The following is a 26,815-nucleotide window of genomic DNA, read 5'->3' on the forward strand; positions in this document are numbered from 1 at the left end:
TTATCCTGCAACCCAGACACTTATGACATACGCTGTTTTTGTGCCGAAATTTTAGGCTGAAGTTGTCTGAGAGCGGTGCAGTGTTTGTGCTGAGCCTCACCTCCCTGAGAAGTGGTACAGTCCCGTTAGACGCAGTCAGAGTCCGGTCTGCAGCAGACGCAGTTAGCGGAAAACGACATGACCAACAAACGGTTAAACTACTCGTTACTATAAAAACGGACAATATAATGAACGTTTACCGGCTGGCTATTTTTTTGGGAGCCTCAGGTAGGTCTTACCTTCTAAAGTAAAACGTTAAATTGTGTTTTCTTTACGGCTAAAGCGCAACAGGTTGATCCCATGTAAACTCGGTGCTTATCCCAGACCCAGGGGCTACACGGGACTCAGTAAAGGCTTCTTTTTGTTTTATTTGAGTGAATAAAGAGGAATAGATTCTCAATTACAGCGATGGTTTGCTCCATTAACATTTATAGAGCAACCCAAGTAATTCTTTTCTGGTATTTAATGCTGTTTCGATCGTATGTTGTGGTCCTAAGATGTTTTACTGATTTGTGTGTTATAGCTTTGCTATTACAGGCACTTCTTTGTGCTGTGGTGTTTTCTATAAAAGTACTTTTTTGGAGTACAATAATAAATACTACATGTATTTGAGCTATTTTCAGGTAGATGTGCTTGAAAAATAGGCACTAATGTTTGTTTTCGGAATCTAAAATACAAGAAAATGATGCATGTCTTTGTTATTTATATTAAGAAACTCATCTGAGTTATAGATTAACACAAGTGATCTGTTACACTATCGCTTTATTAGTCAGACCGATTAGTTATACAAAATGTAAATATAAGGCCACTATATAATTTATATATATAAGTGTGTATATTTAAGTGTACCAAAACCCAGGAAGGCTGGAAATGTACTGATGATGGTGCATCTGTGAAGAATGCGCTCTTCACGTCACTTGTTGTGAACTTTGTGAGTGTTTTGTGAAACTGCAGTTGCTATATTCATCCTTATCACTTTTTGTTGGGCTAATGAGTCAATGTGAAGGAATGTATTGCAAAGTAAAGGCAGGAAATGTGACAGCTTTGGAGAGGAAAAGTCTGACTGCTCAGGAAACGTGCAGCTTCCAAGAGCAGGGCTTTGACCTGGGAAACATTTGCGACCACATACTGTGCTTACCCCGGTTTAAACTGGCATCTAATCTTTAATTGAAGCCTTTATGCTCCTTTATGTGTTGAGGCCTTTCCACTGTATGCAGGTGGTGAGGGTGTGACTGTCTGCTGCCTCTGAAACCCAGTCATTAACCTACAGTGAGTCACGGCAGACAGTAAACATTGGTTAACAGGTGTAATCATGATGCATGTCAGCAGTTACTGCATTCCTCACTCCTCTCACCTCAAACTCATGATATTCATGAATTCCAGTTCATCGGCTAACGGTTTGATTTAAATCTCTTGTACTTAATTGGTCTGTTCACGTCCAGCTGGAGGAAGGCCTGACACTCCCATTGGCTGGGAGTCTGCGACCTCCTCCCCCCTCTCAGTTGCTCAAGTGGGACAGGAGAGGGGAAGCCCTAACAATGGACTGGTCCATGAAAAAAAGAAATAAAGGGAAGACCACAGCTTTCTGTGGCAGGAATTTAGGAGCTTGGTGACCCTTCCTCCTGTTTGTGCAGTTAAAGTGTATCAGAGGAAGAAGTAAGCTGATGACGTCGACCAGCTGGCCTCAACTTAATGTTAAAAACACAAAGCTGACGAAGCTTTAGCATGCTGATTAGTCATTTAATGGAGAAGTTGACTAAGATGTAATCAGTGTCATATCTGTAACTCTTTGTTTCAGTTTATTTTTAGCTCCATGTTAGTGCACTTGGAGAAAAATAGGAAAATTTATGCCTAACTAATAAATTAGTTATTAAAATTATTGTTGATTTTTTTTCTGTTGATTTATTCATTCTGGTTTAAGCTTCTAAATGGAAAGATATGCTGCTTATATACCAATATTTATGTGGCTTCATAGTGTAGTCGTTTACACCTTTACCTAACAATTGAAAGATCCCTAGTCAGATTACGGGAAGAGACCCAAATCCCTCTGGGATTGTGTAAGGAAAGGCATCTGGTGTAAAAGAAATGTGCTAGATCAAAAATGTGCAACTCCTTATTAACAAGGCAACAACTGAATTAACAACTGAAAGTAACTTCTTATTCTTATTCTTAATTGAATTTCTTTGAGTTTTGGATTGTTGTACATGTCAGAAAAAAAGAAAACACAGCAGCTTGACTTTATAACCCTTTTCCCGGGATTCACAGACAAAATCAATTACTCGGATAACACATCCTTTTCAAAGAATGTGGTGTAGATCCACACCCGAATGCAACGAGCTCTTTCTTTCCTCCACCTCACCAATTTTTCTGGAATTAAGCCTGGTAGTTTTTGCGTAATCCCGCTGACATACAGACAGACAAATAAAAGCCCAGCAGTGATGACATTCCTCTACCTTGGGTCTCCCTTCTGGGGGAAGAATAGTTATTCGCAGTCCTAACTGTTGCCTGGAAATAGGGAAACTTGATGTCTTTTCAGAAGAATGCCATAGAGGTGCTCATTTGAGATAAATGTCTAAACACAGTGTGTATTCTCCTCTTACTGGCCCTGGGGAGATGCAGGCTGGTGGACTTGGTTTTGTTTTGATTTCCTGTCTTCTGGGACATGTTTAGAGTTGAGTTCCTGCCCCACCTAGAGCTAATATGACTACCAGAAAATCCCCATCAGACTGCTCCACCCCCCTCCTTCTGTGATGACAACCCCCTGCCTCTCCCTAGATCTCCCCAGCCCCCCACGCACACTGGAATTTAACCTTCCTGACCCCAGCACCGAGCAATAGCGGACCCCCACGCACTTAATCTCTGTTCCTGTCTTTCCTTTGGTTTTGATATGATGATAATGACAGTTTCTCCAAAGTACAGAGTCATCATCAGTCATCTGTACAGATAAAGATGAGATGCAGCTGTTGCTCTGCTCATAAAGTTGTCACTTGCATCATTTTACTGTTTTTAAACCTTTCTTATCTAGACTCACCTGCCAGTTTATCACCTTCCGCTAGTTATGCAATCTTTTCCTTCACCTGAAGTTTGATGACAGAGAGCAAATTATTACAGGGTCGGCTGTGAAATGGACAGGCAGCTGACGTGCAGTGTCCACAAAACACAGGTTATAAACTGAAATTTGCAGTAAGATGCATTATATTTGTATTTAAAAGAGTGCTACAGGAGGCATCCTCTGAAAACCTAGACAGGCTACACAGTTTAAGGATAGACAAGCTAATTCGTTATTCATCATGATTCATCCATCCATCTTTTTCAGCCAATTAAGGCTCATAAGAGGGTGGGACCCTATCCCAGCTCCAATGGGGCGAGGGGCTGGATTGCCAGTTTATCACAGGACTAGCACAGAGACAGACCATTTGCACTCCCACTCACATCTTCTTTATGATCTAGTATCCATGATTACAAGCAAACTAGCTTCACGTGCTGATCGTTCCAAAGACACTTCCCAAAGTTTCACTTGCATAGACACATGCACTCCAAAATCAGCACCCTTAGCTGTATTACTTACTGAGATTGCTGCCAAAGCAGGGACTGTTAAGAGAATAATTAACTTGAACTTGAACTGCAATAACTGACTAGAAAGAAGTCAGTTGAGGGGGGCAGAGTGACCCCACCCCCAATAACACAAAGGTCACATTATCATTTAACACCAACAAAGCTGCAGCCTTCAAAATGACCAAGTAGTGGACAGTAAAGCTGTCTAATATAGTTCATTAAGATTTAAAGGTAAGTTTTTGTTAAAGACTGTAGTTTAGCTGTGGTTAAAAAGTTAATAATAAAATTGCAACTAAGTAGTGGTGTAAAGCCTAATCAGATCTTTGACTTACTAACCAAGTAAAATTGATGCAAATCAGTATGTTCCAAAATTAAACATATTGGCTCCTCTCATTGTTATTACATAATTTATTGATTAACAAATATGTTAAAGGTTTAATTTTGTTTAAATGGGACGGATTTTAATGCTTGTAGTGTGTTTTCAGATCTGGCGCTTATATTGGTTGGACTAAAAAATAAGTCTGTAAACTCTGTATTTCATTCTGCAGAATAGGTGGAACTGACTTGCTTAAGTTAGCATTGTGCATATTTACCATTTGCATGACTTAATAGTCAAACTGAACTGATATGTGCATTTTTAGTAGATTAACAAAAGCTCCTGTGCTTTATTCTTTTTGCTTGTATGTGTCCATCAGTGTGCGTGTGTGACAGTGTACATGTCTCAGTGCAGAAGGAAAAGCAGTATGCAATCCTCTTCCAGTCCGTGGTCCTCCCGTGTCAGTACCAGACGTCCTCCGTCCAGCTCCCGGTGGTGCAGTGGTGGTACAAGTCCTACTGTCGAGACCGCACGCAGGAGTCCTTCTCCCTTTCAGAGACCCTGGGCATCAAGACCTCAGCGCTGGGACCCAAGTCCCACCTGGAGTGCTCCGACAACACCCGCACAGTTCGGGTAGTGGCATCATCCCAGGGAGCCTCCATGACGCTGGCTGAGCACTACAAAGGCAGAGACATCAGCATCATAAACAGTAATGTCACCGCTTTTATCCTCAGTGAAATAAGGTGAAAGACTCTGCAGCTGTTTGATCGTCACACATGAGTCAGAGCTGACGGGGTTTTCTATAAATAAATCTCTTCTGCTTCAGTCCTACAAGAATGGCGGTACACAGAGGCCCCCGCCCTCGCGCCCATTCATATGTGGGCTTCTTATCAGGACAAAACACGTCTGCCATTTAAATGTGTCAACAACGCCGTCCTGTTGTCACAAAATCCAATAACAATAAAGGCCAAAGGAAATGCATGTAGACCGATAATAACTTTCTTTATGTTTGGCAGTATTTTTTTCATTACTGACATTAAAAACAAACAAACAACTGACTTCAGGACCCTTAACAAATTTTCTCCACACCATGAGTCTTTGGAAATAGAAGTATATCTAAGATCCAGATTAGTTTGTGGTGTTTTGTTAAGAACATCCAGTTGATGACTTACACGTCCTCGCATTTCAACTGAACATGTTTTTGTAAAGACATGACATTCTCCCTCCCTTTTTTCAGGATTGAGTCCAAACGTGAATTATAACTTTTGGATCTTTAGATGAATTCAGACTTTTTGATTTATAATTCTAACAAAGAGACAAGCATAACCGCCTCAGCGGGGGAAAATACTCTCACTTCCCATTTCCCACTGAATAATCAATAGCATGTCATCGAGCTCAAAAGAGTTCCAGTTCATAGTCCTCAAATTTGGGTCACAGTCTTATTGGGTGGCGTCAGTGTTAAATGATTCCGCTTGAATTTTAAAAAAGCAGCATTAAAAAGATTGCTTTGTGAACATGATGTGCCATTTGACATATTAATATTTGTAAATATGTAGAAATATAATCTTTGTCCTTGTTTTGTAATCTGTGCAGAAGCAGACCTGCGTATTGGGGAGCTGCAGTGGGGCGACAGCGGGGTGTATTTCTGCAAAGTTGTGATCGCTGATGATCTGGAGGGGAAGAACGAGGATCAGGTGGAATTACTGGTGCTCGGTAAGCATGCGAGAAAGTTAACCTATATTTTTCTGTTTGTTTGTTTGTGAGTTTTTTCCTGCACGTTGTTGGTAAAGGTTTTAGAAGTGGTCTCTTAATTGTGCTGCATTCCTGAGCGCCCTTACTACGGTTTCCATGGAGACAGCTAAATGGTGTTTCCCTCTTTACATGCCCTCGATCCTCCGTAACAGACTCTATTCTTTAGCCGGTCGCACGCTTTAGAGAGCCGGTGTGGAGCCGTTACATCTCAGGTCAGTTACACAGTATGTCAGGAGGCTCAAAGACTGCAGGGGAGCTTCAGCTGAACAACAGCGAGCGTGTTTGTCTGTGTGGCGTTTGCTCATTGGGGAGTATCACTGGTTAATCATTATACACACCTCCCAAATCGTCACTAAACTGCCAACACTTCAGCACTAAGATCAGAGAGTCATGACTTACTGTAAATCTTGAAGTAGCATTTTCACTTAGTAAGATTGTTTTTTGTTTAACCCAGACTATAAGATGTTGAACTTGGTAACATGTATTTTCAGACCAAACAAGAGCTTGTTAAAGGTCCCCCTCCAAGCACTGATGTATTCAATACAGTTAGATGAAAATATTCCCTTCATATCAGCAAAAGCTGAGCCTTTTGCCTCAATTAGCATGTACAGTGTGGGATATGTAAATTAATTCCTCCCCTTTCCTGCTGTCCCTCCCCTTCCTATCCCTTTACTTCTTCAAGCTTTACTCAGTAGTTCTCACACACAATGCCAAAATATCTGGAGGCTGCTGTTTTGGTGGAGCGTTCAAAGCACTTTAAAAAATCCACAGTAGCTTGTGCTCATGGGACAACAGCTAAGTGCTAACTGCCAACACAAATCATTCAGATGAATTAGCACTTACTTTTACTGCTTATAGTAACAGTAATGTTAACTTAACTCGTCCTGTCTCTCCGCTCCTTCGCTCTGCATGTGTCTGTTTCACCATCACACACAAGGAGCTAAAAGACAAACACACAGAGTGAAACATAGAGCAGAGGATAGCAGTAGAAGTCGTGCACATGTAGACATGCACATGTAGATATGAGGATATTATCGAACAACTAATAATAGCATCCTTCTTTTGTTGGAAAAGCTTTCCAACTGTGACATCAGAGAGATTAGCCAACTCTTCCTGGTTGATAGGATTGGTTTCTTTGGTCTGTTGCCTATGAACCCTGACTGTGTGAATGAATATATCTGAAGCAACATTCCAGATACCTCGGAACTGGAATATAGAAAGTCGGGAGTGACGTCACTCCTGAGTTAGCAGGTTCCAGAAAAAGCCAGGGAAAACAGGATTGTTAGCTCAGGGTTGATGGGACTGCTCCGACTTTCTGAGGTGAGGGAGTGTTCCAGATTCAAATTCCGACTGGTAACTTGGAAATTCCAACTTCTGACTTATACAGGAACACAGCATGGTGCTTTGATGTTGCTGTTGCGCTGCACTTCCAGGATCAAAAAGTCTACTTGGTTGTTTGTTTTGCTTGTGATATGAAATAAATATGACTAAACACTTAAAAAATAACTAATCGTGTAATCTGTTAGTTTCTCAAACTGGTTTTCTCCCTTTAAGTTAAGCCAGCCTTGTGAAGTCTGCTCATTCATATAGGCCTCCTTAGTTTAGCACTAATCTGATTACAGTCTTCTCCCAGGAGAGAAGAAGGGGCTTAAACGTGTGAGAATAACAAGACTCACTGGGCTTTAGTGCTGGACTTCTTAGCTTGTGCATGTTGTAATTTTGAAGTTAGAATTAGAAAGTGTGTAAAACTTTTTCTGTGCCAAACTGGTTGTTTTTAAAAGTTTCTGGTACTTATATTCAACTTTCTTCACCAGCGTTACTACTAAACTGCTGCTTGGCTCTAACTCCATATTTAGGCTACAGTTCAAATATGAAAGCACATGATCAAAAAACATTCTTTGCGTGTTCTTTTGCTCACCAGCACCTTGAACGCTGATAACATTTACTCGTGAAATCAGTTCTCTTTCACACTCACTCCCCTTCCCTCCCTTTTGCCTTGCAAAATCTTCTCGTGCACTCCTCCATTTCTTACTCGTCGACCTCCCCTCCCTCTTGGAGTTGCACAGCTCCTCAGCTCTCTCAGGTTACGGATGGTATGCAGTCAAGTGAGGCAGGGCCAAGGTAGCAAGACTGTTTTTTTCCCCACTCCTTAATAAGCGCTTACTCAGCACACTTTGCAGCCTCAGTACCAAGGGTTGTTTAGTCTACCAATGTTGTCATATCAGACAGTAACCAGTCTTTACTGTAATCAGTGTTTTCAGACCTCATAATAAGCACATTAAAAACATCTGTAGCTGACTCCTGCACACCTGTTGCAGATCCCTTTCTGTATTCAGCGAGTAATTTCCTTGAATTTTTGTTCTGATTTTGACCTTTATGTCATACATATTGAGCACAACAGGCACATTGTTTCACAGCAGCGCGACTTGCATGACCTTGTTTTGACGAGCTTGCGCGGTAAATTGTTGCCCTGGTGTCGTCAGTGTCCCAGTTTCCAAACCTCCCTGTCTGTCGCCTCTCACGTCTCAATTGTTTGCATGTGTTTGGGTGTCTGCATGCATGTAAAATGATTAACAGCATTCAGTTAACAGCGTGAAGTTTTAATGTTAATACTGAGGCATGTTGACTGTGCATGGCATCAAAGAAAAAGGTTTTTTAGACTTTAAATAAGGCTTTAATAGTTTTTTTTTAAGTTTTACTTTATTTTATTTAGCTTTTTTGTGTGTTTAGTTCCCTCTGTGTTTCCCTATCTGTTGTCTTGATGCATGCTCAATCATTCAGGTAAGTAAATCCCAAAGACTTGATTCTGTTCATCTGGACGTAGCGTTTTCAGTGGGAGAAATGTTTCCTCGCTCATCCAAGTGACTTCTTCAGTCTCAGCTGACTTCAGGTTTCCCCAACCTTATAAACAGTACATTTGCACAATAACTGGGCTTTCAGTTATTGTGCAAATATTGTATTTGCACAATAACTGAAAACCCTTGTTTCAGTTATTGTGAAAATTTACTTTTATTGTGCAGATGAACAGAATCAACCTTTTGGGATCCCTATCTGTTGCTCCCGCTGTCTCATCTTTCTGGTTAGTGCCTTTGCCCTCCTGTGCTCCCTTTTATCTGGCATCTTGTTAGTGTTAGTTTTTGTGTTGCAGTGTAATTGTCTCTTGTTTTTTTTCCTGATTTCTTTGAAGGTTGGTTTTCTTTCATGTCAGTTTTACTGGCTCCTTTGTGATTGTCTTGATTGTCTTTACCCGTGTCTTGTTCCAATCAGCCCCCAGTGTATAAATAGTCCTGTCTTCCTTTGTCCTTTGTATTTGCTATAATCACCTTTTAGACTCTGTGTTGGTGTTTGGCAGTTTCTCTTAGTTTAGCCTCTTTGTGTCCCTTTCTATTTTGTGTTTCCTTTAGTCTCACTTCAGCTATACCTATTAATTTGCCAGCAGCTAATAAAGGCTTGCTTTTTGTTAGTCTACCTCTTGCTGTCTGGCACGTGGGTCATATTGTAGTTCAAGAGATCAGAGAGGGATCTCTGGGAACAATGAATTTTATGTTATTATTAGGGTTGCAACGATACACAAAATTCACGGTTCAGTTTGTTTCGATACTTTGGTGTCATGGTTCGATATTTTTTCGATACAAAAAAATTTTCATGTCAAATTATTAAAATTATAAATATTTCTTTTAACTCAAAAGTACAGTTTTTAAATTAAATGTTGCTGAAAAAACAAAATTATAAAAAAAAATAAATGTATCTGATGGAGAAATCACTCATATGTGGAAAAGAGAGTTTATTACAGATATATGGCTCTTTCCAAAATAAAAGCTATTTTGTCGACAGTAACAAAAGTAGCGATTGCCCTGTCTATCTCTTTTGCTCTCTTAGAATCATGTGCTAACGGCTGTCTTGTTGTTGTCGTGATGTCGGCGTAAATGTGCAGTCATATTCGTTGTGTTCTGACTGATGTAATTGAGCACTGCGTGGCACATCCGACATACTGTTGTACTTTTGTCCACGACGTGCTTAAGTAGGGTCATACTTCACATGAAAACCAAAATAGTTCCAAACTCCATATCTGAATGACGGTGGAGGCAGTTGCCATGCTAAGTTGAGTGAATGCATATGGGCGGCGCTCAGTGGATCTGCGCTCGACAATGCAGCCTAGGCGGAGTAATCAAACGCAGATCCACTGAGCCCTCAACACAGACGGCATCGTCAGAAGAAAAGTTGACCAAATAAATTAAAAATTTTGTATTGTATCGACCGGTTCAATACAGATACATGTATTGTTGCACCCGTAGATATTATCTATATAAAACATCCTGGTGGTACAAATGGGAAGTAAATGGAGTTCCAGATCAAAAAGGGTCAAACTTTTGGGATGTGAACATGTGAACCACATGTCACGGGAGTCCATCTAATAGACATTTCAGTTTGTCACAGACAGCATGGTCAACAACAAACGTCTTCATTGATAAGTTTGATATTTTTCTAGATGCAGACCCATTTTCATACTTAAACTTTCATTCCCCAAATAGTGCATGACCATTAATCATCTGCCTTCTGCCAAATTTGCTAATTTGCCTGACCTTTTGACTCCCGCTTCCTGCTTCCTCTGCCGGCCTTCACCTGTCCTCTCCCTCTCTCTGCAGGCAGGACAGGTGAGCAGCAAGATCTACTCCCTGAGTTTGATTTGGAGATTATGCCAGGTACGGTCCCTCCGCTGCATGTGTGTCTCTCTGCCTGGCATTTTCCAGCTTTTCTATTGCTTCCTGATGTTTCTAATTCCAACTGACCAGATAAAACTTTCTTTGACTAACAAATGTACATTCACTTGTTAGAAATTTGACTGAATAAACATGACAGCCTTGTAGCTGGAGCTTCTACGCCCGATATGAACACAGTCAGTTAGTTAGTGAAGCTACATGAAGCCAAATTCACAGAGTTGTAGTTGTTATTGTTTACCTCCAGTTATGATTTCAAATTTCACAGGGGAAATGTGTTGTTAGTGAGTGGATTTTGACTGTTGGCACACCCTGAGGAAGTCTGTTGTTATGGTTTGGATGGTTCAAAGATGTGAGAACGGATAAAAGTAACTCTGATTTCTTTTGATGTCCCCTAAAGTTTCCTGTTTTTAGGGGTCTGTTGTCCGGGTACATCAGTGGGGGAGAGCGCCAAACATCAGCTTTTTTTTAATAGAAAAATCAGAGACTGGGTTTATTTTTTGTCCAAAATCTTTGTCAGTTATAACATTTCAGCAATTCAAATGCTGAGATCTGAAATAAACAAAGACATTTCAAAAAAGACTTTGAACTTCAGAGAACAATTTTCAGCCCTTTAGCTAAATTTCTTCACTCAGCTTCATTTTATTTCTGAGGGTTAGGGGTTACAGTTTGTGAGCTTTTGTCACAAACTGCACAAACCCTTTTGAGTTTGACCCAGTCTGACTTATTTTAATGGTTGTGGCCATATTTCAGTTGGATCTAGTTACCATTAGATATGACTGTTATGTGAAAATCTTGGTTTTGCTGACCTCCACTGGTTGAACTTCTCACTTTGTTGTAGTGATGTTAAATCACTGTTCAGAGTGTTTAATCACTGACTGTTACCTTTTTGTCTTGTATGTATGTAAATCAGAATGGGCGTTTGTGGGATCTGTAGTTCTGGGCAGCATCTTGCTCCTGCTGTTGTTGGGGATCTGCTGGTGCCAGTGCTGTCCTCACTCCTGCTGCTGCTACGTCCGCTGCTGCTGCTGCCCCGACACCTGCTGCTGCCCACGACACCGTGAGTAACACAAACAACCCAATGACTGTCCTGCATCATCTTTAAAAAAATGAATGTCCTTTTTTAATTGAATATCCCCTTTCTTTAACATCAACAATGAAAGTGTGTTGTTTATGCAGTGTATGAAGCGGGGAAGATGGCAAAGAGCAGACAGCCTGCTGCTCAGGTCCCTGTGTATCCCTATTACATTCCTGGTATACCTACTGTGGTCCCTGTGGCCTCTTCCTCTTACACGGACCCAAAGATCAACTCGATCCCCTCAGTGGAGAATAACCTGTCTGGAGGTGAGTGGTAGAGGAACAATTCAAATGGTTCCTGAAAGATGAGAATTATTTTGTAATTTTACAGGTAAAATTTCAAAATAAGTTATAGGCCGCCTGTATACAATATATATTTAATATTTGCATATGGTAGTTATCGTGCTGTTTATTGTGCTCATAGTTTATTGATGGATTTTAAAATTCTAATTTCACTTTTGTGATTTGTAATAAAATAATCAAAATTATTTGTAAAAGCCCAAAACCGATTAAATACTTTGTCAAATCTTACTACTATTATTATATATTATTCAAAAAAATAGATGAAAATGAACAACTTAACTGATTTCTTTGGAAATGACTTCTTTGCTGGTACTGTTGGAGGATGGGGTCAAAATGACTGCGATCAGCGGTTCGAGTGTTGAAAGTTCAATAACTGTTTTTTAATGCTTTTGGAGAGGCAAAAACAATATTGACGAGCTCAGTATTCACTCTTCTTTATCACTGCTTTTGAGCTCTAAAACCTTCTCTGAGGACTATTTGAACAAGTGGTTTATGTTATTAACGTTATTTATAGTGTTACATAGAAACGTCAGTGACAGCTGTCTTTTTCTCTTCATCAAACACTGACACGACTAACCTTCATTTCATCCATCATCTCTCGTCCTTGTCTCTACAATGAAAGGTCTGAATGTCTGAAATGTCTGAAGAAATGTCTGTTCTTCTCTTTTTCTTTTTTTGAATTTAATCCATTACTAACACGTAAGGTTGTTTTGTCTCGTATACCTTACACACTCAAGAGTGTTTGTGTGCGTCCTTGCATGGTTTTGTTTTTCTCTATCTATCTATAGGTGTGTGTGTGTGTTGACATTCACAGTGCGCAGTGGTTACCGGCTCAAAGCCAGTCCAGCCCAGGACTCAATAAAAGTTCTGTACTACATAGAGAAGGAGCTGGCTCAGTTTCCGCGCAGCAAGATGGCAGCATTCAAATGTAAGCCTGCACAGATTAGGCTAGTTTCTTTAATCTGTGTGGCAGTGTGTGTGTTTATATGTATGTGCGTGTTTTATGTGCATGGTTTGTGGGAATTAACTCTTACTAGTTGCCATCTAATCCTTCCATATTTGAAAAAAAAAAGCATCTGTCCCTTTTTTCTCATTCACAAATTGCAAGGTTAACTTGTGGAGTCACACTTTTTAATGAGTTTGAAAACACACAGTCATGTGAAAATATGTGAAGCACATCTTCTTTTCTAAGCTTTGTCAAGTCAGAGTTGTCTGTGTCTCTTTTTCTACCTTGCTAAATCACCATGGTAATGGAAAATATAGTCGGAATATATGTTAGAACCAGGTTATGTTGAGAGTTTTGGCTTAAAATTGTCGATTTAACAGATTCTTTTATTTTGCAGCATGTTTTAAATGGAATAAAGACTGTTCTGGGGAAATATGTCATTTGTTAAGCCGTACTTAACAGATTAGTTAAGTAGCCATTATTATCTGATAATGTCTCTGTCTGGAGTAAGTGACACTCGCTGGGATTGGTTTGTGTAGGAGTGAGTTTTATGATCTGTGAAACGCCCCTTTTTATGGGAGTGCACACAGAGGCGTTACAGAGAAATCCACCATCATGATACCTGTTATCTCCAACTTGGGGTTTAGGTTTTGTCGAGTCAGCTAAAGCAAAAAAAAAAAAAAAAAAAGCCTGGCTGTGTAGAATTTCCTTTGTCATATGCCCTTCAGGTCCTGTCACTGCAACCAAGTGACAGGACCTGTGCTTCACAGCTGGTATGAGGTGTTTTTGCTGATATATGTTGATTTGCTTTTCTCCAAACGTGACACTTTATAGCCAGACAGCTCCACTTTGGTTCCATCTGTCATAACGGCTGTGTGAGGCAGGCAGGATTGAAAAGCCAAAATGCAGACTCTCAAGCAGGACTGAACTCAAAACTCAGCTTTATTGCTGGAAATACAAAGAACATGAAACCAAACTGGGAGAAACTAGAAACTAAACTTACAGGCAGAACACAGACGCAGACAATATATACACACAAGAGGTAATCAGGGCGAAGAGGAAACACCTGGGGAACACAGCTGGACCTAATCTAATTGACGAGACAGGAAACAAAACTGAACATGTTGCAGACAATACTGGAGACTATCAAAGTAAAACAGGAAGTGTGAGAAACACACACTGAGACGCAGACTGACTAGGTACAGGGAACAGAGGGAGCGAGACACACATTGAGTGAGGGAGACGTTAGCACAAATGGCACAAAAGGCTGGGTAAAGACCCAGTACCATGGCATCATGTGTACAAAGAACATTGTTCTAAAAGTCTAGAGGTTTATTTAGAAGCAATTTTCCAAACCTTTCCAAAAAAATATTATTTTTAGAGAGAAGATGCTTGTACCTGGCAGCCCTTCCAAGCATGTCATACTTGTTCAATCTGTTTCTAATTCTACAGTCTGGACTTTTAACGTTTAACATGCTAACTGGGGCCTGTAGAGCGTAAAGGTCTGAGCAGTGTGAACTTGGGGTGAATTTGCTGGAAAGGCCACTTGGGAAGATTGGAAGCTGTCTTGAATGTTTTAAATTTGTAAATAATCTTTCTCACTGTGGAACGATGCACTGTTAATGACTACGGAGGCAGTAAGGGTGTACATATTTTTCTCACAGACTGTTTCTGCTTTATAGTTTTTTGCTAAATAAATAACAATACAGTGTAATATGTCACGTGTTGTTGTTCATCTGAGGTAATTTTAGAACCTGAGAAGGACCAGATTATTTTTTTTACATTGCCCTGAAACTTATAACCTTAATAATCTAAAGAAGGTGTAGATTATTTTTCACAATTGTACAAAATAGATCAGCTGAATCCCACATAGGGGCTGGAAATATGAGCACATTACATCCTAATCTAAAAACCACAGGCTCACCATACCCAAATGATGACGGTGTTAACAATCTCAAATTCACTGAGACAGACCTTCCCAAAGTGTGGGGCCCGCCCCCTAGGGGGGGGGCGCAGAGCCATTGCAGGGGGGGGCGCGGCATGAAAGAGGTGGGGAAACAAAACGCTTGGACACTGCTAGCACGGGGCGGCCACAGAAACGCAAAGCAGGAGATGAAGCATCGCTGAATATGTTTCCAAACCAACTTCATTCTAAGCCAAAGACTAGAAAATATGGTGAAGCATATCTTCCCTTTGGCTTCACCTGCACAAGTGCTGAGGTAGGTCTGCCCTGCAGAATTGGTTTTCCCTGTGTCGGGAGCAGCGCTGGGCTCTCCAAATCAAGGACAAACAGTATCCTACAGCTGTTTATGTTTTTGAACCCATTTTGCACAGAGAGACATTTTTTGAAAAATGTATTGATAGCAATGTTGAATATTATTACACATGAAAAAAACAACTACACGTAAAATAATTACACCATGACGCCTCTGCCTTTCTAAATGGAGGGACAGTAACTGCGTGTGTATATGTAAGCGTGTAAAACCTGCAGACAGTCAGATTAACAGTATTGTGTCTTTATCTGCCATTCTGCAATTCATCTCAACCTGGCGCACAGCATGACGTGAAAAAAGGCACATACCTTTGACATTGCGTGATGAACTCTGTATTCCTCGTCCACCCGTAAACGCAAAAAAGGAGTTTTTAAAAATCTCCGTTTTCGGTGATTCAAAACGCCGTTTACGTGTGGACGAAACAGCTGCGTTTCCAAAAATCCCCTTGTAGGTGTGGACGTAGCGTGAAAGAGTTAGTAGTTTATTTTATTACTACTTGTAATTTATTGCTGATTACTTGTATTTGCTTAATTTTTTACTAAATGTTTGAGGTGTGAAATAAACCGCAATGGAGCAAAATATGGGTGTGTGTGGTTGGAGGATGTGTGCGCGCGTGTCCGTGCGCGCGTGCGGGGGGGGGGGGGGGGCGCGAACATTTTTCTTGTAAACAAAGGGGGGGCCCATCAAAAAAAGTTTGGGAACCACTGCACTGAGAGAATTAAAACGGAAGGATCTCAGAGAGTAAAGTGTCATGGTTTGCCCTGCTGTGCTCACTCAGTTTAGTGTGCACAGATACAAGTACTGTGTTTTATACACTTCAGTGGGTAAAAGTGGAGAATATTTGTCAGCAAAATCGAAATCTTTGCGATCTCTTTATGGAGTCTTCTCGAGGAGTGTGTCTGTCATTCAGCTTCAAGTACAGCAGTTCGTACAGATAATCAAATGTAGTATTTTAAGTTTGTGAGACAGCCTGTGCAGTTTTCATAAACAGATCTACCAAAGCATTTCTGGGAGCATTTAAAAGACATGTATGGAGCATTAATGGGATCACTGTGGAATGTATGGGATACACTGCAGTTCCTGTGTTCATAATAATAATAATAATAGCAAAGACAGATCATGCGTTTGTCAAATTAATGTTAATTAATTTGTTCCCTAATGATTCTTTTTTAAATTAGAAAAATAAAAAACATCATCTGTTTTTCATCATCCTATTCTTCCTGGAATGCAATCATACCTTTATACCGCCCACTGTTTATTCAAAATGACTTTATTAGTATAAACAGCAAATATCATGTTAGTGATGTGTCTGTCCCAGCAGCCAGGAGCGTATCAGAGCTCAGCTCGCTTCATGATGGAGGGACTACAGACTTCAGAAACACCTTTCAGGCGGTCCAGATGAAAGCACTTCCACCTATTGCAGACCTCGATGACCTGTCGGTGCGGAGAGCAGCTCCACCTACACAAAGTCGAAGACTCAGACAAGACAGAATTAACCACTCAGATGATGAACTGGACCGCAGGTAAGGTGGAGAGATGCTTCACTCTAAAGAGTTTCTCTCAGGTTCTTGTGTTTACTATTTAATGCCAGAAAACATTTGACAGTAGATGTTTCTGAAGGTCATGTCGACGTCTTTATGTTGCTTGAAACAAAGTGAATCCAAAAGTATTCATACGCAAAGCACAATAACACCATAAAAAATGGTTGAAATACTTTTTTGTAAACCAAACATTATTGCTAAGGAATGTAATTTTGCCAGTAGAAACAATAAATTATAATTGATCCACTCTGTTCAATGTACTTCACTGCATCACCTGCAGCAAACGTGGCTGCACGTTTTTTTTCCCCTTTGTAAGTAAAAGCAGTCCAAATGTAAACCTCCTGAAAGTGACGTGTTACTCTACGACTATTTTCTCTCACCAAAACTGTTCATGAATAGAACGTTAATACAGGTAATTACCATTTTAAAAAATTGTTAAAAGAGCTGTTAAAAAGCAAAATTAAACCAGGATGTAAACATTGTCTGCAGTATTGACTTTTAGTGTAGTGGTTTACACTTTTGCCCAACAAATGAAAGATCCCTGGTTTGATCCTGGGAGGAGACACAAATTCCTCTGTCAAACGTGCAAAGCATCCCGCTGTAGTGACCCATTGAGAATAAGGGATCAGCTAAAAGTAGCTAACATGGGAGTCTACAAGGGTTTTCTAAATTTTGCAGCGAGCCTTTCCACGTTGGCTTCATTTGTCAGCCCTGGAGGTTGCTGCTTGGTGAGTTAAATGTTTTCTCCAGTTTTGTTTGTTCTGTTATTAACATTTATAGTGTGGGCTGCTTCTCGCTGTAGGTGGAACTGCCGATCGGAGCACCTGCAGAGAAAGACGTTGGGCAGAAGAGGGCGCACGGGCTCTCTGGATGAGCTGGAGGAATTCGCTAGGTCTTATAGCGCACATGGACGTCGGGGTGCGCCTTCAGACCGGCCTTATGAGCGGGATTACAGCCCTCCCAGGCGCTCCTATAGAAATGAACATGATGGCTGGGGGCGCCGCAGCCCGTCACCAGTACTGCAAAAGAGAAGGGACACGTGGGACAGTGATCGCCCGTCTCGACTGCCCCAAAGTAGAGCCTATGATGACGCCTTGCTCAACAGCATGCTTGAGAGTAAAATGAGGGGCCGGGGAAGGGACAGAGGTGCTGGGAGGATGGACGAGGACAGTGACACTCCCTCTAAAGGCAGCTCCAGAGGAAAGGGCAGCGATAGTTATTACAGCCGTTCACCTAGCAACCGCCCAGAAGATGAGGACTCTTTGCCTCCGTACTCTGAGCTCGAGGCTGAGAGATACCGCAGGGCTGACCAAACTACAGAGCGGTACCGCACAGCAGAACCTCCCAGATCAGAGAGGTACAGGACCACAGAGGCAGCCATGAAGCCCTTCTCTTATACCCGCCCCAACCAGGGAATGTCCCACACACTGCAAGGGGGCAGAGAGGAGAGAGAAAGGAGCAGAAATCTGGTGAGTTACTTATAGCAGGAACAAGGACTTCCTCTTCTGTTCTTCAGGAAAAAGAGCCTTGAAATCCTGTAAACTGTTGCAGGACAAGTCTGGTGATATCATGTTTTCGTCTTACTGTCAGCAAATACTGTAAAAAGCATAAAACCAGCAATGTGTCAGTCTAGAAACAACTATCTGTGTAATCAAGTCATGAATTATTCCTTTCTGTCAATTAATGTCCTCAAAAGGTTTATGTAGTTTAAAAACTATCGTTCATCCTGACTTAATCCCACATGCACCATCATGATGCTATGAAAAAAAATAGTAAGTAAAAATGTTTCTAGGTGAACTTTATATATTGATATAATTGGAGTCCAGTTGGGACCTATTGTTTGTTTCCAGGACATTCAGTACTGAAATGGATTCATGGACAAACCCCCAATTAATTAGCAGTAGCTTTGTAGTAGCCCACAGCTCTGCAATCAGGTCAGTGTTTTATTGTTTTTCAGATCACTCTTATTATTTTATAGTCCACACACATACTGTTATATGTTCAGTACCAAAGCAGTAGAGTTAGCACACTTTCTTTCATAATAAGTGGAGCGGTTATGAGACAGACAACCAAGTATATCCCTCAAGACTTGGTGGAGACCAAAACTGAGCTAAAAGGGAGCAACTCACTTGCTTTCATCACATGGTTGGAAACAACTGTCCGGTTGACCTATTATGTAACTTCAAGGCTGACTGCTGTATAAATAAGCATTCAGCTGTTTATCTGTTATATAGATTTAAAAACAATATTCTACTATACACTTCTGAAGCACCCATCAGAAGATGTGCAAAGTGGCCATAAAAAGATGGACATGGTCAGCAACAATACACAGTCAGGTAGACGGTAGCATTTAAATAATGCTCTTCAGGTGTGCCAAGAAAACATTCCCCACACCACTGCACCACCACCATGAGCCTGAACTGTTGATATAAAGCCAGCTAGATCTGTCTTTTTATGTTTACAACAAATTGCATCTCTGCCATCTGAATGTCGCATCAGAAATCAAGACTCATCATTTCAGTTTTCTCCGTCCAATTTTAGTGAGCACGTGTGAGTTGTAGCCTCAGTTTCCTGTTCTTAGCTGACAAGAGTGGCTGTTGTAGCTGATCTGCTTCAAGCTTCAAAGTGCTGTGTGTTCAGAAAGGCTCTTCTGCATACCTTGGTTGTGACCAAACATTATATGAGTTACTGTTGCCTTCCTATCAGGTTTCTGAAACGGTTTCTGAAACACTATCACGACACGTTCAAAGTCATTTAAATCACTTGCTCAGTTGGAACTTCAGCAAATCATCCTGACTGTGTTTGCATGCCTAAATGCAATGAGTTGCTGCCATGTGATTAGATATTTGTGTTAACAAGCTTTTGAACTGGTTTATAAAACAAAATAGCCGATAAATGTTATAAGCTGTGCTTTCCCAAAATCTGCTAAAGCTGGTTTCAATGTTTACAGAAGCACTGTGTGCATAAGCTAACACTGCTGGTTTGAGCCTTACATGAGATTTGTTGACAGTAAGAAATATAGAGAAAAAAACATCTGCCTTGTCCTTTAATATCTTTTATATATCTTTAATAATGTCTCTCAGTGTTATGTACATAATATGTATTGTGGATTTTAGATTTGTGGTGTCAACACTAAATCATTTTGTGTTGTTTCTACACGACTTTATGTAGCAGTGGCTTTTCTAACCTAATTTTTGATAATGAATGAAAGCGCATTATTCCTCTATAACACAGCCTAGCATGCAACCATTACACACAGGCTTTCTGGCTTTCTAAATATCCCAAAGTCTTTCTTCCTCTATAAGCAAGGTGGCAACCACTGCAGTATTGCATGATTTCTGTGCATGGTTACAAAGCTCTGTCCCCAGGCTGTGCTAACCCTGCATGAGCATGAAAGTGAAGTTCCTAATATGTTGCTCTTGGTATGTTTCCCTAACAGAGCACTGCACTGAGCAGGGACTCACTCATAGTGTGACAGGGTCTCCAGCCTGGACCCGGCACAGTGCATTAAAACTGTCCTGCAGCTGCGCAGGAGATGCTAACTGTTACAGCTCCAACCACGGCAAGTCAGGCTCATCTCACTGAAATAACATCACTGAAAAACGTCAGTAATGAATCCTGAGGAAAAAGTGGATTTTAATTGTCCGTGTTTAATATTTGTGTTTTTGTACATGCATATCATATTTTATTTGTTTGTTTGTTTTTTAATTTGTCTTACTTTGTATTTTAATGATGTAACTGGACTCACACTGGTGCCAAGGACAGATTTTGTATTTTATTTTTTTGTTATTCAAAAATTTTAGAACAGCAGCCAAGCAGCCTTCAGTCTCCATACTTCTCTACTACTCTGCAGCTCAGGTTTACTTTGTATTTTTGCCTTTGTCTGTTGTTACCTGTGTTCCTGGAAATACTGCGCCTTGAATTTGTACTACAGATTGCAATTGCACTGCTTAATAACTTTTTAAATAAAGAAAACTTTGCTATAGTCTCCTCTTTCTTTTGGTTAGTCGGTTTAGTCTTTGCTCTGTAAAATATTGGAGAATACTGAAAAAAACACTCCCAACCCAAAATGGCAAAGTCGTCAGAAATACAACAGGTATGTCTGATCATTTTAAAGGGAAACTGCTGTTTGTAATACTGACATCAGATTTCTGGCACATCCTGTTGAACTTCGACTCATTTAAACCAGTCAAAGGATTGGAGGGGTTGGTTTATTTACATAATGAATAACTTGTCTTTATATATTGCTAGGAAAAATGGGAAACAGGAGCAGTGATTTAACGAAATGTACAAACATAAATGACAAAACAGAGTATGTACAATTCTTATAATCTCCAAAGTCAATATTTGGTATGAACAACGTTTTTCTTCACCACAGACTGAACTCTTAGACAAACTTTCTTCTCATTTCTTTAAGCAGTCGTCAGCAATCGTTCTCCAGGCTTCTCGAAGGACATCTAACGCTTCTTCTTCTTTGGCTGTCTTTTATTCCGTTCTCTGTCAAGGTGATCCCACACTGCTTCAGTAATGTTGAGGTTCGATCTCTGGGGATGCCAATCCATGACTGATAGTGTTTTTCTATACATGTTTCTCTATTGAGGTATGCTTTTACTGCATTTGCGGTGTGTTTGAGATCATTGTCATGCTGAAAAATTAAGCCAGATGTTCTCCAGATGGTTCTGTACAGCGAGTCAAACTCAAACAGATGGTTGATTTCTATCATTTTAGTCAAGATCCACAGCACTGGCACCCTCTTCAGATGTTATCAGTCCAGCCCAAACGATGACAGAGTTTCAATCTGTATTTTACAGCTGGCTGTAAAAACTCACTATTGCACCTCTCTCCTGACCTCCATATCAATTGATTTGAACCGGCATTGTTTGATTTATCACTTCAAAAGACCTGTTGCCATCGATTTTCAGTCCAGTTGTTGCTCAGCCCATTTCCCTTCCTTTAAGGTGGCTTCTAGGCAGCCACCCTTCGACTGGGACCGTTTCTGTTGAGGCTTCAGTAAAAAGTAGACTCGAGGTCCAGATTTGTAACTCAGTTCCCATGTCAGGTCTTTCCTATTTCTTAAGGGTATGACTTTCAGATGCTGTTTATCTCTTTTACATACTTTTCAGGTCTGGTAATTATTTGTCTGTTTGACATTTTTCATAGATTTAACTAAAGAAATGGAAAGAAATTATGTGTTTTGCTTAGTTTTCTGTTATGTTTAGACAAAATTGGTTTATTCTTGAGTCCAGTCACTTTTTTATTCTTAAAAATTACTAGAATGTCTGGCTCCTCGAAGGAAGGTGGCTCCAGACTTTTTTATAGTACTAGTTACTCTAAAAAGTAGGTGAGATTATAACAATTCACCAACAAAACAGAAAGTACTCCAGCCTGACAGAAAATTGCATTCAACACTAATGTATCATCACTCAGCATTTGTATATCTCATCCCTAAATGTTTCATTCATTGTTAACCTTTGCATATAAAAATTAAGTTGATATGTTTTCTTACACATATATTTTCACTCACTTCACAGTTTTCTGATTTTAATTGATGTTTGCATTTTATTGCTCTTTCAGGCATATTTATGTGGTTTCAAACCTGCAGTCAAAGAATCTAAAGCATCAGGCATGTGCAGCCAGTGTCTAATAAATTCAGATTTAATACATGTAAAGTGGTGCTGCACGAGAGCCTGGAAACTGATTTGTTTTGAATGAGCTGTTTTCCATAGTTGTGAAAGAATTTTTTCACTTTCACTTGAGAATCACACTTCACCTCCAGACAGACAGACAGACAGACAGACAGACAGACAGACAGACAGACAGACAGACAGATAAAGTCATTATTTGTATAATAATAATAATACATTGTATCACTGGATCATCATTATAAGAAGATAAAAAGTACAAAGTAGCACAACGTAGAAATACCCTCTTATATTAAATATTTATTTGAGTAAATGCACTTTATATTATCATATAAGCAGTGTCACTTATTCTAATGTAAATTTCTATTGTCACCACAGAATTTGATCTTTGAGTGCTCATTGAGTCTGATAATGTATGTGTACCTTGGATGAAGCCTGTGTTTTTTTATCAGAGCTTATCAAATATACAGAGCTGAGTAAACACTGACAACATTCAGTATAAAAATACACACAGTGGTGCTCATATGAGGCATGTGTGGGACTAATATAAACAGTTTCAGGGTTTGTGTGTCTTTCTGCTCCTTTTCCTTCGTGTAAAGTCATTTTGTGTTATGTAGAATAATTTTGCTTCCTTTTGTGGATGTGTTTTGTCTCCATTTCTTTGTCATTCTCACTGTGACTATTTGTTTACTTTAGAACAAAATGAAAGAAAAAAAAAGTGCAGACAAAACCATAACTGGATAACATTTGGTAATGTAATATAACACGGGCCGCAAATTACAGTGTAAATGTTTTGTATACACTGGAGACTCACAAAGACAAAGGTACTTCATGTCCTCAGCAGGTACTGATAAAGAAGGAATTTGAAAAATTGGCATGTAGTGAGCTTCAGAGTGAAGCCAGGAACATTTTTAAAGCTCTTTATTCATGAAGCTTTGTTTTTTTACTGAATTTCAAGCACACTTGAATGAGCTGAGCTCAGCACTTGAGTCCAGCTCAGGCGCGCTTGTCTTCTGTTTTTACCATGAAGTCTGCCGTGGCGTACATCCTCGAAAGGAAAAGTAAACATCATACAAAGAGCTCAAATGCTTCTACAACATGGCTCATCTGTGAACTTTACACTCTGGCTGCATGCCATAAACGATAAATGGAATGGAACCGACCTGCTTCTCCCTCACTCACTTTACACAGTATCTAAGCTTCCTTTTATACAGTGAGGGAAAGCAGACTTAAGACTCCCATCATGGATCTTAACTTTAACATAAAGAATGCCTCCATCTATGGTGTAAACTATAGTATAATGTAATACAGTAAAGTACTGTATTGTATAAGGATACCATGAAGCAGTCTGGCCATCCTCCTCTGACCTCTGACATCAACAGGGTATTTTCTCATCGAAAACTGCTGTTCACTGGATATTTTATATCTCTGATAAACCTTAGAGATTGTGCAGGAAAATCCCAGTAGATCAGCAGTTTCTGAAATACGTCCCGCATTCTGATACTTAGTTTGAACTTCGGCAGGTTGTCTTGACCTACATACCTAAATGCACTGAGCAGCTGATTAGATATTTGCAACAGGTATAACTAAAAAAAGTGGACAGGAAGTGTATAACCACCATAATATGTAAACTGGGCCAATAGTTATAGCAAGTCACATATCCTAGTTTTTTTTTTCTTTTCTCCTTTTCCTCTCTCTTACCTTCATTTCTTAGGTGCTGGGTGATTTAGATATTATCACCATCATATATTCCCAACTATCCCCCACTCCAATTATTAGGAATATCAGAGGATAATCCACAGCTCAGTCAATAATGAATCAGTGATAATTACTGCGTATGTAAACTTCTTTTTATGATGCTTTATATTTTATAAATGATCTCAACCTCTTTATATTATATTATATTATATGAAGTAACATCCTAATGATTAGGATGATCAGCTGAGGTGAGTATAATTCAATTCAATTTAATTCAGTTTTATTTATACAGCGCCAAATCACAACAACAGTCGCCTCAAGGTGCTTTAAATTGTAAGGTAGACCCTACAATAATACATACAGAGAAACACCCAACAATCATATGACTTCCCATGAGCAAGCACTTTGGCGACAGTGGGAAGGAAAAACTCCCTTTTAACAGGAAGAAACCTCCGGCAGAACCAGGCTCAGGGAGGGGCGGCCATCTGCTGCGACCAGTTGGGGTGAGAGAAGGAAGATGGGATAAAGGACATACTGTGGAAGAGCCAGAGATTAATAACAAGTATGATTCGATGCAGAGAGGTCTATTAACACAAAGTGAGTGAGAAAGGTGACTGAAAAAGATATACTCAATGCATCATGGGAATCCCCGGCAGCCAACACCTATTGCAGCATAACTAAGGAAGGATTCAGTGTCACCTGATCCAGCCCTAACTATATGCTTTAGCAAAAGGGAAAGTTTTAAGCCTAATCTTAAAGGTAGAGATAGTGTCTGTCTCCCGAATCCAAACTGGAAGCTGGTTCCACAGAAGAAGGGCCTGAAAACTGAAGGCTCTCCCTCTAATTCTACTTTTAAATACTCTAGGAACAACAAGTAGGCCTGCAGTGCAAGAGCGAAGTGCTCTAATGGGGTCATATGGTACTATAAGGTCATTAAGATAGGATTGGGCCTGTGTGTGAGGAGCAGGGTTTTGAATTCAATTCTGGATTTAACAGGGAGCCAATGAAGGGAAGCCAATATGGGAGAAATACGCTCTCTCTTTCTAGTCCCTGTCAGTACTCTTGCTGCAGCATTTTGGATAAACTGAAGGCTTCTTGGAGAGATTTTAGGACATCGTGATAATAATGAATTACAGCAGTGCAGCCTAGAAGTAATAAATGCATGAACTAGTTTTTCAGCATCAACTCTGAGACAGGATATTTCTCATTTTAGAGATGTTGCGCAAATGGAAAAAAGCAGTCCTAAATATTTGTTTAATATGTGCATTGAAGGACATATCCTGGTCAAAAATAACTCCAAGGTCACTCACAGTGTTACTGGATGCCAAAGTAATGCAATCCAGAGTAAGAATCCCATTAGATACCATGTTTCTAAGATTTTCAGGGCCAAGTACAATAACCTTAGCTTTATCTGAATTAAGGAGCAAAAAGTTAGCGGCCATCCAGGTCTTTATGTCTTTAAGACATTCCTAGCAGCGAAAATGTATGCTATGCCTTCTGACGATACTGCCTAAGGGAAGCATGTACAGTGGCTTGCAAAAGTATTCGGCCCCCTTGAACTTTCCCACATTTTGTCACATTAAAGCCACAAACATGAATCAATTTTATTGGAATTCCACGTGAAAGACCAATACAAAGTGGTGTACACGTGAGAAGTGGAACGAAAATCATACATGATTCCAAACATTTTTTACAAATAAATAACTGAAAAGTGGGGTGTGCGTAATTATTCAGCCCCCTGAGTCAATACTTTGTAGAACCACCTTTTGCTGCAATTACAGCTGCCAGTCTTTTAGGGTATGTCTCTACCAGCTTTGCACATCTACAGACTGAAATTCTTGCCCATTCTTCTTTGCAAAACAGCTCCAGCTCAGTCAGATTAGATGGACAGCGTTTGTGAACAGCAGTTTCCAGATCTTGCTACAGATTCTCGATTGGATTTAGACACCAGACAGGTCAGGGATAAAGTTATTGAGAAATGTAAAGCAGGCTTAGGCTACAAAAAGATTTCCCAAGCCTTGAACATCCCACGGAGCACTGTTCAAGCCATCATTCAGAAATGGAAGGAGTATGGCACAACTGTAAACCTACCAAGACAAGGCCGTCCACCTAAACTCACAGGCCGAACAAGGAGAGCGCTGATCAGAAATGCAGCCAAGAGGCCCATGGTGACTCTGGACGAGCTGCAGAGATCTACAGCTCAGGTGGGGGAATCTGTCCATAGGACAACTATTAGTCGTGCACTGCACAAAGTTGGCCTTTATGGAAGAGTGGCAAGAAGAAAGCCATTGTTAACAGAAAACCATAAGAAGTCCTGTTTGCAGTTTGCCACAAGTCATGTGGGGGACACAGCAAACATGTGAAAGAAGGTGCTCTGGTCAGATGAGACCAAAATGGAACTTTTTGGCCAAAATGCAAAACGCTATGTGTGGCGGAAAACTAACACTGCACATGACTCTGAACACAGCATCCCCACTGTCAAATATGGTGGTGGCAGCATCATGCTCTGGGGGTGCTTCTCTTCAGCAGGGACAGGGAAGCTGGTCAGAGTTGATGGGAAGATGGATGGAGCCAAATACAGGGCAATCTTGGAAGAAAACCTCTTGGAGTCTGCAAAAGACTTGAGAATGGGGCGGAGGTTCACCTCCCAGCAGGACAACGACCCTAAACATAAAGCCAGGGCAACAATGGGATGGTTTCAAACAAAACATATCCATGTGTTAGAATGGCCCAGTCAAAGTCCAGATCTAAATCCAATCCAGAATCTGTGGCAAGATCTGAAAACTGCTGTTCACAAATGCTGTCCATCTAATCTGACTGAGCTGCAGCTGTTTTGCAAAGAAGAATGGGCAAGAATTTCAGTCTGTAGATGTGCAAAGCTGGTAGAGACATACCCTAAAAGACTGGCAGCTGTAACTGCAGCAAAAGGTGGTTCTACAAAGTATTGACTCAGGG

At 40.4% G+C, this 26,815-nt stretch overlaps 1 protein-coding gene across 5 annotated transcripts; it reads left to right on the forward strand.

Annotated features, from left to right (window-relative positions):
* Window positions 1-136: 136 nt before the first annotated feature.
* ildr2 (immunoglobulin-like domain containing receptor 2) lies at window positions 137-20,505 on the forward strand. 5 transcript variants are annotated; one of them, XM_063499129.1, is made up of 10 exons: window positions 137-267; window positions 4,290-4,619; window positions 5,504-5,623; window positions 10,309-10,365; window positions 11,294-11,440; window positions 11,560-11,724; window positions 12,575-12,688; window positions 16,298-16,502; window positions 17,323-17,989; window positions 19,960-20,505. In XM_063499129.1, the coding sequence occupies exons 1-10, from the start codon at window positions 228-230 to the stop codon at window positions 19,993-19,995; spliced, it is 1,881 nt and encodes a 626-aa protein (XP_063355199.1). In that variant the 5' UTR covers window positions 137-227; the 3' UTR covers window positions 19,996-20,505. The 5 variants fall into 5 exon arrangements, with proteins under 5 accessions (XP_063355199.1, XP_065328180.1, XP_063355202.1 ...); XM_065472108.1 differs by having other exon boundaries at window positions 16,301-16,502; XM_063499132.1 differs by lacking the exon at window positions 12,575-12,688.
* The last annotated feature ends 6,310 nt before the right edge of the window (window positions 20,506-26,815 follow it).

Source organism: Pelmatolapia mariae, linkage group LG16_19 (genome assembly GCF_036321145.2).
Source record: "Pelmatolapia mariae isolate MD_Pm_ZW linkage group LG16_19, Pm_UMD_F_2, whole genome shotgun sequence".
Taxonomy (NCBI): Eukaryota; Metazoa; Chordata; class Actinopteri; order Cichliformes; family Cichlidae; genus Pelmatolapia; species Pelmatolapia mariae.